The 13356-nt window shown below is 41.2% G+C and overlaps 1 protein-coding gene across 11 annotated transcripts in view; it reads right to left on the reverse strand.

Moving 5' to 3' along the window:
* The window catches only part of EML4 (EMAP like 4), a 161638-nt gene that overhangs the window by 3593 nt on the left and 144689 nt on the right, over window positions 1-13356 (reverse strand). For all 11 annotated transcript variants that reach the window (XM_043604081.1, XM_043604086.1, XM_043604078.1 and 8 more), the window contains 3 exons: window positions 3411-3498; window positions 2804-2902; window positions 58-188 (listed from right to left, as the gene is read on the reverse strand). In XM_043604081.1, coding sequence (XP_043460016.1) covers window positions 58-188; window positions 2804-2902; window positions 3411-3498 — 318 coding nt within the window. The remainder of the gene's footprint in view (window positions 1-57; window positions 189-2803; window positions 2903-3410; window positions 3499-13356) is intronic.

Below are 13356 nucleotides of genomic sequence, written 5' to 3' on the forward strand. Positions count from 1 at the left end.
AAATTAGCCCGCAACAAAAGGCCCTACAACACTAGTTTTCATTATATTGATTTTTACCTTTGCTTTGGAGCAGGGATATTGAAACAGATGGACTTTGCAGAAGTCGTCAGCAACAGCGATCACCTTCCTATTGTGGGATCGCACCAGCGCATTGATATCTGTCCCATCGGATCCTTCTGGCCAGACACCTTTGATACGGAAACACAGTGGTGGAGGAAAATTAGTCTAAAATATAACTGATACTACATAGGCTTAGTTAATTTTAGAATCTTACTTTCATCTGTGTTCAAACTCTTAGCTGCTAACATTTTCCTTACAAATTTCTTAGTAGTGCAATACCTCTTTTAAAGGACGAAGTTTTACCCGAAATCTAATAATAAAATTAAACCAAAAATAGCCTCAAGATGGAAAATTTAAAGACACAAGAGTACTCACTAGTAACCAGCAGGTGGCACTCATTTGTTTTAGTTTAACTCACCTCTGCAAATAAGCTCTTCCTTTCTAAAGTTTCTAGTTGGAGGGGAAATTCTCAGTTGTGTGGTGAGGTACGGAAAGAAAGCCATAGCATTAGTTCTTCCAAGGAGACTCTGGGGAAACTGTGTAAAATGCACACACTCCTCTGCTGTTCCCTTCAGGTGGATACTTCAAGAGAACCTCGAAGATTCTTAATAGAAATGCATAGGCCATCTACAAGTCTACCATGCTGCCCCACAGAATTTTCCTATAACTATGATTTATGTCCAGAGACATTACAAATTTAATTATTCTGAATCATTATGAGGCACTGGTGATCATGTCAATGCAATTAGCACAAAACTCTATTAGACTAGATGGAACTTATGGAATGTATAAGGGCTGAGATGCTGGCCTCCTATGGTTCAGTGCTATTCTAAAGAACAAATAAGTTTTCGGTAAATTTGCTGAGTCAAAACACTTTATTTAAAAAAAAAGTTTTTTAATGTTTATTTTTGAGACAGAGACAGAGCATGAGCGGAGGAGGGGCAGAGTGAGAGGGAGACACAGAATCCAAAGCAGGTTCCAGGCTCTGAGCTGTCAGCACAGAGCCCGACATGGGGCTCGAACTCACAAGCCGTGAGGTCATGACCTGAGCCACCCAGGTGCCCCTAAAACACTTCTTAACTGACACCTCTTACTAAGTAAATGAGTATTGTTTCATTAAAATAACAAGGTAAGGGGGCGCCTGAGTGCCTCAGTCAGTTAAGTGACCGACTTCAGCTCAGGTCATGGTCTCGCAGCTCGTGAGTTTGAGCCCCGCGTTGGGCTCTGTGCTGACAGCTCAGGGTCTGGAGCCTGCTTCAGATTCTGTGACTCTGTCTCTTCCCCTGCCCCACTTGTGCTCTGTCTCTCTCAAAAATAAATGAACATTAAAAAAAATTTTTTTTAAATAACCAGCCATTGGCTACTGCTTCAGTTTCACCCAGAGTAATGAAACTATGTGGACTAGTCCGGATTATTTTTTAAATTTCTTGCTAGTCTAGGCACTCTCCTCCATCTCTATAGCAGTTGTGTTTACTTTTTTGAGAGAGAGCACGCAAGTGGAGGGACCAGGGGGGTGGGGGTGGGGGGAGAATCCCAAGCAGGCTCCATGCCCAGCTTGGAGACTGACATGGGGCTTGATCTCATGACCCTGGGATCATGACCTGAGCTGAAATTGAGAGGCGGATGCTTAACCAACTGAGCCACCTGGGTGCCCCTGCACTCCAAATTTTATCTTTAAATAATATCTACTAAAAATGCCTTTATACTTCAAATGGTGGGGGGACACCTGGACATTCATATGCCAAAGAGTAAGAACTGCTAACAAGGATGTGGGGAAACAGAACCCTCGTACATCACTGGTGGGAATGTAAATGGTGAAGCCGCTTCAGGAAAACAGTCTGGCATTCTCCAAGAGGTTAAACACAAGGTTACCATTTGACCCTTGAATCCCACTCCTAGATATATACTCCAGGGAAACGAAGACATGCGGATACGAAAGCTTGCACATGCTTGTTTGCAGCAGCATTGTTTATAACAGCTGAAAAGCAGAAACAACTCAAGAGTCCATCAACTGATAAATGGACAAGCAAAATGTGCACGCATATTGCATGCAACGGGATATTGTTCAGCCATAAAACAAAGTGCTCATACAGGTTACAATGTGGATGAAACCTGAAAACGGTCTATAGCAAAGAAACCTGTTTCAATGCGTCACACATCGTGTGACTGCATTTATACGAATTACTGAATAGGCAGAGGTCATTAGAGAAAAAGCAGATGAGTGGCTGCTGGGGGCAGAGGAAGGGGGAGAGGTGGGGAGTGATTGCCAATGGGTAGAGGGTTTCTTTTTGGGGTGAGGAAAATGTTCTACAAGCAGACAGTGCTGATGACCACACAACTCTGAATATCCTAAAACCACTGTACTGTATACTTTAAATAGATGAATTATGTAGCATGTGACTCATAGCTCAATAAAGCTATTTTAAAAATTTACAAATTAAAAAAATTCAGTTTTTACTTGGAGGAAAAACATGGGAAGACAATCTGTGCTATTATTGTAAATTTTTTTCCCTTTTAATTGTCTTTCATATTTATTGAGGACCAAAAGTCTGCTGGACTCTGCAGAGAACACACTTCACAACGGTTCAATCCTAATACACTTAATTTCTCTGAGTCTGGCATCAGTAGCGACAACACTGAAGAACATATGCAGACTACTTTTCACTTAGCAATTTAACCAAGTAAGTATTATACATAAAAACCCCACAAACTACCTTTTCCTCATGAGGTGTCATGTTCTTACCAAAGACTTGAAAGCCTAGGACGCAGGTATATGTCGTCCAATCGATGTCCTTACAATCTGATCGATTCCTGATTAGTTTGCAGCCACTTGGAATGTCCCCTTTAAATTTAGAAACAGGAAGTATAATCATAGTGCCTGTGTACAAATGTATTTGAAAGTGCATCTTGATTCAAACTAGCCACGTTTACTTGTATTTATAATCCACACACTGAAAAACATTAAGACACATTTAAAAAGGAAAAGAAAAGTGCTCACTTTACCGTTCATAGAACCACAAACTTGTTCCCCACTGAAATTGTTCTTGCTTCTTTAAGAAGCGTAAATGCCTATCCATTTATACTCCTTCCTGTCTCCAGGAAAAGTTGTTAAATACAAAACTGTATGAGAGCAGCAATCTCCCTGAGTAATTTCTTAAGACTACATATCTACATATTTAAATTAATTCATTACTTTCTGGGAGAAGTGAACCACATTTGAGAGTCTCATTCCTTAGCTCAGAGTAACATGTGCTTTGTCAAATCAGAGAGGCCAGCACGCACTCTCTGCACAGCCTGTTCATCTGTGCCCGACAGACCCATCTCAGCCATAGCTAGTCGTTCATACTTACAGTACAATATCTCATAGTCTCCTGAGTTAGACATTATATATTTATTGTCTGGGGACCAGTCAAGGTGTGTGATATAGCTGGAATGTCCCTAGAGAAAAACAGAGTGACGATTAGGAAAGCATTCAGTGTTTTGAATAAGTCGTTTAATAGTTAGCCAATACTTTCTCTGCGTAGCCATTCATCTGGAATTCCTAAAGTACAGAGAGGAGTATCAGAGCCTCTAGAACTGAACAGGGCTCACAACAGGTCTTTAGTTCTTTCTCACCATCTCTCACTGGCAACTGAAGAGGCAGGTATTTAAGAGTCTCATGCTCTACTGACTGAGCTAGCCGGGCGCCCCAAGAGGCAGGTATTTAAAGATGCCAGTGATACATGAAGAGTTGTGGCGGAACTCTGGAAGACAGAGATCTCACCACAGTGGAAACATGTGGAAACACTTGGAACTTGGGAATATGCTGTTGGCCTTTCCACGCAGATAGCAGCCACAAGCACCGACTACTTGTGTCAGACTTCCAAGAATGAGGAGTCTCTTAAACTTGTGCCTTAAAGGATACTTCACAGATAACCATATCCTCAGGCCTTATTTCAAGTCACTGGTGATCCCTTTAGAGGGACTTCATTTATGAGAATGAAGTAATGGTTCCAGGAGCTGCTGCTTAGTATCCACGGTACACCCCAGAGGCTGGGGAATATGGCACACGTATATGGGCGTATGGAGGGTTCCTAGAAAAACTCTCAAAGAGTATTTCTGGGGAAAACTCACCCAACATGTACTCCCTCAGAACAAGTGGATCCAATCTAACTCCTTAAGCAGTGATTTTTTTTTTTTTTAATTTATTCATTCTGAGAAAGTGAGCTTGGGGAGAGGGGCAGAGAGAGGAGAGAAAAGATCCCAAGCAAGCTCTGTACTGTGCTGTCAGCACAGAGTGTGATGTGGGGCTCGAACCCCTGAACCATGAGATCGTGACCTGAGCCAGAATCAAGAGTCAGATGCTTAACTGACCGAGCCACCCAGGTGCCCCAAGACTGTGATCTTTTTCTGCTCTGGTTTTACTAACACTGTGGGAATTAAGACAAAAAAAACTACTAAATGCTGTATTTTGTTGGCTTCCTATGTAAGCATCTGATGATTTCTAAGATAAATCACACACAGGTCTTAACGGTTTGCCAAAGTCAATGGAGACTCAAAAGCACTTTTATCTCCTACCATCTATGGTAAAACATATTTAATTTCTTTTTTTTTTAAATTTTTTTTTCAACGTTTTTATTTATTTTTGGGACAGAGAGAGACAGAGCATGAACGGGGGAGGGGCAGAGAGAGAGGGAGACACAGAATCGGAAACAGGCTCCAGGCTCCGAGCCATCAGCCCAGAGCCTGACGCGGGGCTCGAACTCCCGGACCGCGAGATCGTGACCTGGCTGAAGTCAGACGCTTAACCGACTGCGCCACCCAGGCGCCCCTATTTAATTTCTATTGTACTTTTTGAATTACTAGCTTTCTGCATCCATGATTTTATTTTTTAAGTTAAAAAATCCAAAATAACTTAGGCACAGCTTTTAATGTTTCACACAAAACATTCTAATTACTCCATTATCCTTCTGAAGTCTAACGACACCTGCCTGGAGCTAAGATCTCCTTCACAGTGCTGTATGGCAAGTATACCTATCTATACATTTAAATGAATTTAAATTATGGGAATTTGAGAACTGTGAAGCTCCTGAACTCACCAGAGACAAGGAGGTATACTGGAAAACAGGTTTGGAATCACTCGCTAGGTACAAAGGAGATCTACCAACTTAACAAGAAATGAATTTTCAGAGCCCGAAAGACCCATGTGGTTACTGGATATTTTCTGAATATGGCAGAAGGATGGGGTTCACACAAATCCTCTTCCTGGCACACACGAGTCTGATGGCGCTGGGCTCTAGTGTCAGGAGAAGCCATGCTTCTCAGATAAGAAAACTACGCGAAGGACCGATCTCACTAGATTACCCAGGCAAAGTGCAGTCCCCCAAGAAGCATTCACATTAACGTAGAAGTGTTTAAAAATATCATCTGGATCTCTGTGAAAATGCTTTAATAACATTATTTAGAAGAGCATCAAAAGCTTATATGTAGGGGAGCCTGGGTGGCTCAGTTGGGTGAGGGTCCAACTTCGACTCAGGTCATGATCTCACAATCTGTGGGTTCAAGCTCCATGTCAGGTTTTGTGATGGCAGTGCAGAGCCTGCTTCAGATTCTCAGTCTCCCTCTCTCTCTCTGCCCCCCGCCCCCACCACTTGCGCTCGCATGCTCTAACATAAAAAAAAAGAAAAAAGCATTGTATGTATACATAATATTCAAGTAGCTCCATCTGTACTGGACACATAACATATTTAGAAGGTCAGTATAAAGTATTCTCAAAAAGGACTCCTGAGTAGCAAAAGTACCCAAATAAAGGAAAGACCCTGGGGAAGTTATCAATTCATACCAGAAAAACAAAGTGAGTATTTTCTCCCTCATATGGATTCCAATAAATAAGCAAAGAAAAGATTAAATGCAACTGTTTGGCATCTGTAATGTTACCTTCCCATACATCACTTCAGAGTGTCCTTGCCCCACCCAACACATAGGCCATGGAAGGTACAGGCACAGCTTGGGGGAGGGTAGCTTCAAATACCACCCCAAGGGTGCACACACAGTTGGGAGCAAATCTAGTACACTTGTGGGGTGCCTGGGAGGCTCAGTTTGTTCAGCGTCTGACTCTGCACTGGAGTCTGCATGGAGCCTGCTTAGGAAGATCCCTCCTCCCCTACTCGCTCTCAAAAAAATAATTTTTTTTTTTCCTTTTACTATACCTCCTTGAAAAGAAACAGTAAAGTATTTTCTAAGCCGGAATTTTCATTACTGCTATTAAATAATCACAGTAATAATCACAAGTGATGGAACCCAAGACGACTACTCTGAAAAAAATCTGAGATATTTTAGCTACATCTTTGTCAACTAGAAGACCATCTACATCAGTGGCTTGCAACCCTGGCTATATATTAAAAATTACATGGGGAGTTTTTAAAAAAAGTTCCAAGGCCTAGAGTTAGGGATCTCACCTTTTCCTTGTAAGTAGGTACCAGACATGACTCCCCCTTACCATCTAGAGCAGTGCTAACGGAACTTTCTGTAGTAATGAAAATGTATGGACATACACGGTCCAGTGCAGCAGCAACTAGCCACCTGTGGCTTCTGAGTACTTGAAATATGCCTAGTGCTCCCAGGGAACTGAATTGTATTTAATTTCATGAATGGAAAGTTGTAGTTAGTAGCTGTGATATTGGATAATGCAGAGAACAGTCCATTCTTACCCTACTGATATGAAATATCTTATCATCTAGTAAATTTCAATATAAACAGATACCTGTTTCTGAACTTTCTTTTCTGTTCCATTAGTCTGCCTATCTCCAGTCAACTGTAATAGTTTTGTGGTATGTGGAAAATTTCAGATGGACTTTAAAAACATTTTATCATAAATAACATGTTGAAAATTTAAATAAGGGGGTGCCTGAGTGGCTCAGTTAAGTGTCTGACTCTTGATTTGGGCTCAGGTCAAGATCTCACAGTTCAGGAGTTTGAGCCCCATGTCAGGCTCTGCACTAAGAGTGTGGAACCTGTTTGGGATTCTCCCCCTCCCCCTCTCTCTGACCTTCCCCAGCTTGTGCTTTCTCTCTCTCAAAATAAACAAACAAACTTAAAAAAATATTTAGGACTGCAACAAATTTAGACAATAATTTGTAGACAACAGCTATTTTTATCAAATCTTTTGATCCAGAAACATGTTGTAACTATTTTTTCAGCCATGTTTCCTGTGCTTTACTTTGTTAGGTTTATTCTCAAAGCATCTACAGTTCTGGTTGCTATTGCAAACAGGATTTTTCCCCCATCAAAGTTCTGATGTGCTTTTGCTGGTTTGAGGGAAAATTATTATTACTATTTTAGTTTTATTTATTTAATTAGTCTCTATACCCCATATAGGGATTGAGCTCAAAGACCCCGAGATCAATAGTTGCATGCTCTTCTGACTGAGTCAGCCAGGAGCCCTGAGAGAAAGTTATTCTTTTTTTTTTTTTTTTTTAATTTTTTTTTTTTGAACGTTTATTTATTTTTGGGACAGAGAGAGACAGAGCATGAATGGGGGAGGGGCAGAGAGAGAGGGAGACGCAGAATCGGAAACAGGCTCCAGGCTCTGAGCCATCAGCCCAGAGACCGACGCGGGGCTCGAACTCTGGGACCACGAGATCGTGACCTGGCTGAAGTCGGATGCTTAACCGACTGCGCCACTCAGGGGCCCCAAGAAAGTTATTCTTTATAGAATAGGCTGTTAGCTCCTATACAATCCAATTCTGCCACCCTTTTGTTAAGAGCCCACCTAAAACACTGGATTTCCCAATTTCTTTTGCAGCTAGAGGTGGTGCAGAAATCACTGAGTGGGGCTTCTAGGGAAACCTTAAGAGAACTGATTTAGGAGGAGCAGTGTCTTTTCCCCTTGCTCTGATCCTCTCCTCCTGGAACTAGATCTGATGACTGGAGAATGACAGAATACAAAGAAAGGAAGATCCTATGTCCCTGATGACTTTTGTTTAAATGATAACACATCCCTCATTTTTTTTACTGCAATATATCCTGTTACACGAACACTGAATCCCAATCCCATACTGGATTAGTTTCTTGGAGATTTTTTTTTTTAATGTTTATTTATTTAGAGAGGGAGAGAGTATGAATGGGGGAGGGGCAGAGAGAGGGGAGGGGTGACAGAAATCCAAGCAGGGTCCGCGCTGTCAGCATAGAGCACGATGTGTGGCTTGATCTCACGAACCATGAGATCATGACCTGAGCCGAAATCAACAGGACGCTTAACCAACTGAGCCACCCAGGTGCCCCATTTTCTTGGAGATTTCTAAGCAGACTGTTAAAGACTCTTTTATGCTTCTCTTTTTGATGTATATTTTCAATTACCAAAATCCTGGCAAAAAGGACCTTACTTTTACCAGCATTTCTTTCCTATCAGGACAGACTTTGTAATAGTACACCATTGCACCTTCAATATATTACATTTTCTACGCTAAGGTCTCAGAATGTGTTAAATCCTTTTACCAAGAATTGGAGTCAAAGACAACGCCAGTGTGCTGGCACTCAGGGGCAGAATAAAAGCATCTTAATCTTTGGGGGCCTGGGTGGCTCAGTCGGTTAAGTGCCCGTCTTTGGCTCAGGTCACGATCTTGCGATTCATGATTGCGAGCCCCATGTCAGGCTCTCTACTGTCAATGCAGAGCCTGCTTCAGATCCTCTGTCTCCCTCACTCTGCTCCTTCTCCAGCCTCTCTCTCTCAAATAGAAATAAACATAAATAAAATTTAGAAAATTTTCAAAAAAAGAAAAAAAAAGGCATCATAAAAAAAAGCATCCCACTGCAAACAGAGTAGAAACTTTAGGTTGGTCAGAACACTTAAACTCTTTCAAGGAAAATACACAATTATCCACAATTAGAAAACTATTTTTGAACTTTCATAGATTCATATTAAATGCTGAAAGACACCCTTATGTAACACCCGGGGTTGTCTCATCTAGTTACTGAGAACAATGCTGCTGCTGATGGCACCCAACACTGAGCAGAGAACATTCTATGCACAGGGCATACACGGTCAACTCTCAATCTTCCAGGAGCCTGCAGGAGGACGCCCACTTAGCAGATGAGCAAGTCCAGGAGGCAAAGAGAGGTTACATAACTTTTCTGAAGTCACTATTATAAAAAAGAATTGGTGGAGCCAGAGTTTAAGCCCAGGTCAGAGACGTCTGGACCAAATGAAACACAGCATTTAAATCATGCTTATCTTTTACTCATTTCTCTAACAGTGAAGATGAGCAGAAAGTAATTTAAAAGTAGCATTTCAGAAAAAGAATTTATAAGTAAGGACTTTTTCAGTACATTTTCAAAATAGCACAGGAAAAGCTGAGGTAAAGAAACATTGTATGGAAAGCAACAAAACTATAAAACCTCACAATCCTCAAAGGTATTTCAGATAACAGTCTTCAAATTCTTCTAAGCTGTAAAATCAAGAGAAGCCCCATATACAAAGCAAAGAAAATCAGATCCATACTAGCCCGGCCCAGCCCCACCCCCAAACCCTGCGGCTTTGCAGAAGTTAAAAAGAGCTTCTGAATCCAAAGCCTTTTTATAAACTTTTCCATAGCAGCAGTTATAAAATCAAACTGCTTATACAGTGAATATATGATATAACCATGAACCCCTGAATCCCACAGGTTAGTCAGACCACTTTTTCTAGTCTGTATTAAACACTAAGAAGATGGATGCTTTCACGGGAAGTAAAGAAAGACAAAAGGTCATTCTAAATTATATGATCTGAGTGAGAGGCACAAAATGCCACAGATCTGGTCAAGTAGGCCCAGGGTGTGTGCTAGAGGGGATGTGGAGAACCCAAGGGCAGCAGGAAGATGGTGCGCTCCCAGGGGCAAACGCAGGAAGTGAGATGGCAGACAGGCCACAGAAGAGAAAATGAAAGGCTGCCACACAGAAACAGTATGGAGGGATGACTCTATTCCTTTTTTTTTTTTTTTTTAATGTTTATTTTTGAAAGAGCAGGGAAGAGAGCAAGCGTGGGGAAGAGGCAGAGAGAGGGGGGACAGAGGATCCGAAGTGGCCCTACGCTGACAGCAGAGAGCCCGGTGTGGGGCTTGAACCGTGAGATCAAGACCTGAGCCAAAGTGGGACGCTTAACTGACTGAACCACCCTGGAGCCCCAGGATGACTCCATTCTATGTCTCTTCCTCTCTATCCCTCAGCCAGCCCAGAGAGGTCAGGCTCATGGAGAGAAGATCATTTCTTGGAAGATCACTAGGGTTCCTTCAAAGAGAAGTTCTAGGACCACATGTGTAGAAACAAACTTGAGGTGTTTGAGGGGGAATATCTGCTACATAACAAACAGCATGTAAATTTCAATGAAATGGAAGAATAAATTTTGTGTGTTTATGGAAACTACAGTGGGAATTAAATTTTAGAATTGACATCAAATAAGTCAAGGCAGAAAAGAGCAAAGAAACAAGAGCCCTAATAGGTCCAAGGCCAGCAAGTCTAGAGTACAACCTGACCACGCGTATGAATCTGTCCACAGCAAGTGCTGTGCAGGTGGTGGCGGCAGGGTGGTCAGCACGTAAACAGAGCCGCAGAGGCAAATGTGGACAGTACCACCTAAGGTCTAGGGTAGAGGGACCTGAACCAGGACCACTTCCAGGGGAAGTTACTGACCTACTGGGGATCGAGGTGCCAGGCTTGCTCACTTCCTCATGATACTCTGGTTACACATGCAATTTTTGTCTAAAGGGAAGTACTGGCTGGAGGATGTGCATGTCCTGTTCCCTTGGCATTTATAGATCTTATTTTAAATGAATAAACTAGCATTCTGATTATGAGTTGGTTTCCTGAGGCCTGCTTATGGAGAGGAAAGCTGGTTGGCCAGAGGAAACTAGGATTCAGTCCCTTATCAGTTATAGCTCTTGTAAATTGGTATTTTACACAGGAGAACCTGTGTGATAGAAGTCCATGTCTCTAAAAGGGTCTTGTTTTGTTTTTTTAGCTTATTACAGTGAGCAAGGCCTTCGCCTGTCACAACCTTGTCAAGCAAGCCACCGATGAGGGACTCACACATCATCAGTTAGCTGCCTTCCACTGAGACATGCTCCTTGGTGTTCTTGGTACCAGTCATCTTCTCATCTGACATTTCCACAAAAAGTGATGCCATCAAGAGGGACAGGCTCCAACTGCTTGCTTAATTCATTAGAGAGACATTCTCTAAAAATTCTAAATAAATAGGCTTCTGCAGCTATGCTGGTTACTTAAAATATTGACTAGTAATAGGAAAATATTGGAATTGAAATAGAAAACAGCATTTGTATCTGCAACCGTGAATAGTTCCTAATCTTCACAACAATCCTATATAGTAGGAACTATTAAAATGTCCAATTTTAAGATAATAAAATCAAGATTTAAAGAAGTTAACTAACTGGCCTAAAGCCAAATCTATTACCGGCAATACCAGCATTAGCTCAGTTCTGTCTGTCCTCTACCCTAACAGACCCCAGATAAAAGCGGTCAACATGAAACTGTAACACCAGCTGGTGGAAGCAGACAGCAAGGAGAAGTGACAGCTGGAAGCAAAGTACAAAACACAAGATAATTAGAAAAGCAGAAGAGCTGAGCCTCTCATTACAGGCTCAAACAGCACTATCAACTTTAACAGTTCCGAAGGAGATCTCAAAATAATATTTTCAAATGCTTTCAAGATAAAAGCTGCTTAACTGGAGAAGGCTAAGTCTCATGCAATTGAGACATTTCTCAACACTCTCAAGGTCATTCTCAGGACAATGAGACAAATATTGAAAAACCCGAGGCATTATCATTACAGTGGAAAGTCTGCCATACGAAGAGAAGAGGGCTCCGGCCCCAAGTTTGCCACCATGGCAAGATGCAACCAAGGCCAAGTCCTTTATCTTTTCTGAAACTCAGTCTCTTTATCAGTAAAATGAGGGCTGAGCCAAGTGTGTGCTACAAGGCTCCCTGGAAAATTTTATGATTCCACCATTAAATTATAATTGATATACTCTGTTTACTAAGACATGGACTTTTTTAAAAGGTTGAGGTAAAAAATAATTAAAAACTTGGTGCCTGGTGGGGTAAACCTCAGTAACCGAAAATTCCTTTCAGCGGAGCATTTCACTTACTCGTGTGGTGCAAAGAGGCATTACTGTACTATTCCACATCACGAAGATAATAAATCAATTAAAAGAGATTTCAATAGATTACTGGGTAATGATTCATAATTGTTGTCAAGGCAAAAAAATAATTTTGGATAAATTCTAAAACTTTGAGGTTGCTTGTAGACTGTTTATAGGCTGGTTTTAGGTGCACATACACAAAATAAATAAACAAGCCTCTTCTCTGACTAGTAAATGGGTTTTGCTCATGTACATGCTTCTAAAAACAAATTCTTTTATTTCTCTCCCTAAAACTATTTTGGATCTGTGCTGCCACTAATCACTAATTCATCAGTTTTCTAGCCCTAATTTCCTAACACACACACCATGCTACCTCATTTTCTATAAAAATAATAGTTACCACATACTGAGTAACCTATTATTTGCCAAGCACTATTTGAAATACTTCATATGTATTAACTTATTTTAATCCAGTGAAGTAGAAAACTGCTATTATCCTCATTTTTATAGATGAGAAAATTGAAACAGAAGGGTTAAGTAACTTGCCCAAGGTCACACTAGCTTGTAAGTGGTGAAATAAGAATTCAAATTCAGGTAGTCTGATCCCAAACATGTGCCCTTGACACTATAGTATACTACCTGCCTTTCTTATCCTGCCCTCAGCTCAAATGTATACTTTTTGAAGAAACAAAAATCTCATATTCCTGGTGTCCAGAACATTTCTTAAATTAGCAGAACACTGTCAATAAGGTAAGTACTCAGTATGTCCACAGAATTAAATCGAATCTTTACCTTACAATGATAACCAACTCAATCAGGACAACAAATTGAAGGAAATATGCTTCTGTTAACTCTCTTAATAAATTACTTTTAGTGGTAAGAGAGGTGACACAGGAAACTGCAGGGTGTTGGGGGTGGGCAAGAATGTGCGACACCGGGATTAAAAGTGAGATTACCCTTTCATTTCTGACTTACTCCATTTTCAAGAAGTGTTATTATTCTAAGGGTTTCCTATGGACACAGCTATGGTTTAAGAAATTGCCTTAAATCGAGTCAAAAAGAAGTATTAAACTCCCATCAAAAGGAGAAACTTTTTTTTTTTTTGAGATGGGCGGTGGGGAGGGCTGGGAGAGAGAGAGAGAGAAATTGAACATGCGAGCAAAGGAGGGGGCAGAGGGAGAGGGGG

Source organism: Prionailurus bengalensis, chromosome A3 (assembly GCF_016509475.1).
Source record: "Prionailurus bengalensis isolate Pbe53 chromosome A3, Fcat_Pben_1.1_paternal_pri, whole genome shotgun sequence".
In the NCBI taxonomy this organism is placed as follows: domain Eukaryota; kingdom Metazoa; phylum Chordata; class Mammalia; order Carnivora; family Felidae; genus Prionailurus; species Prionailurus bengalensis.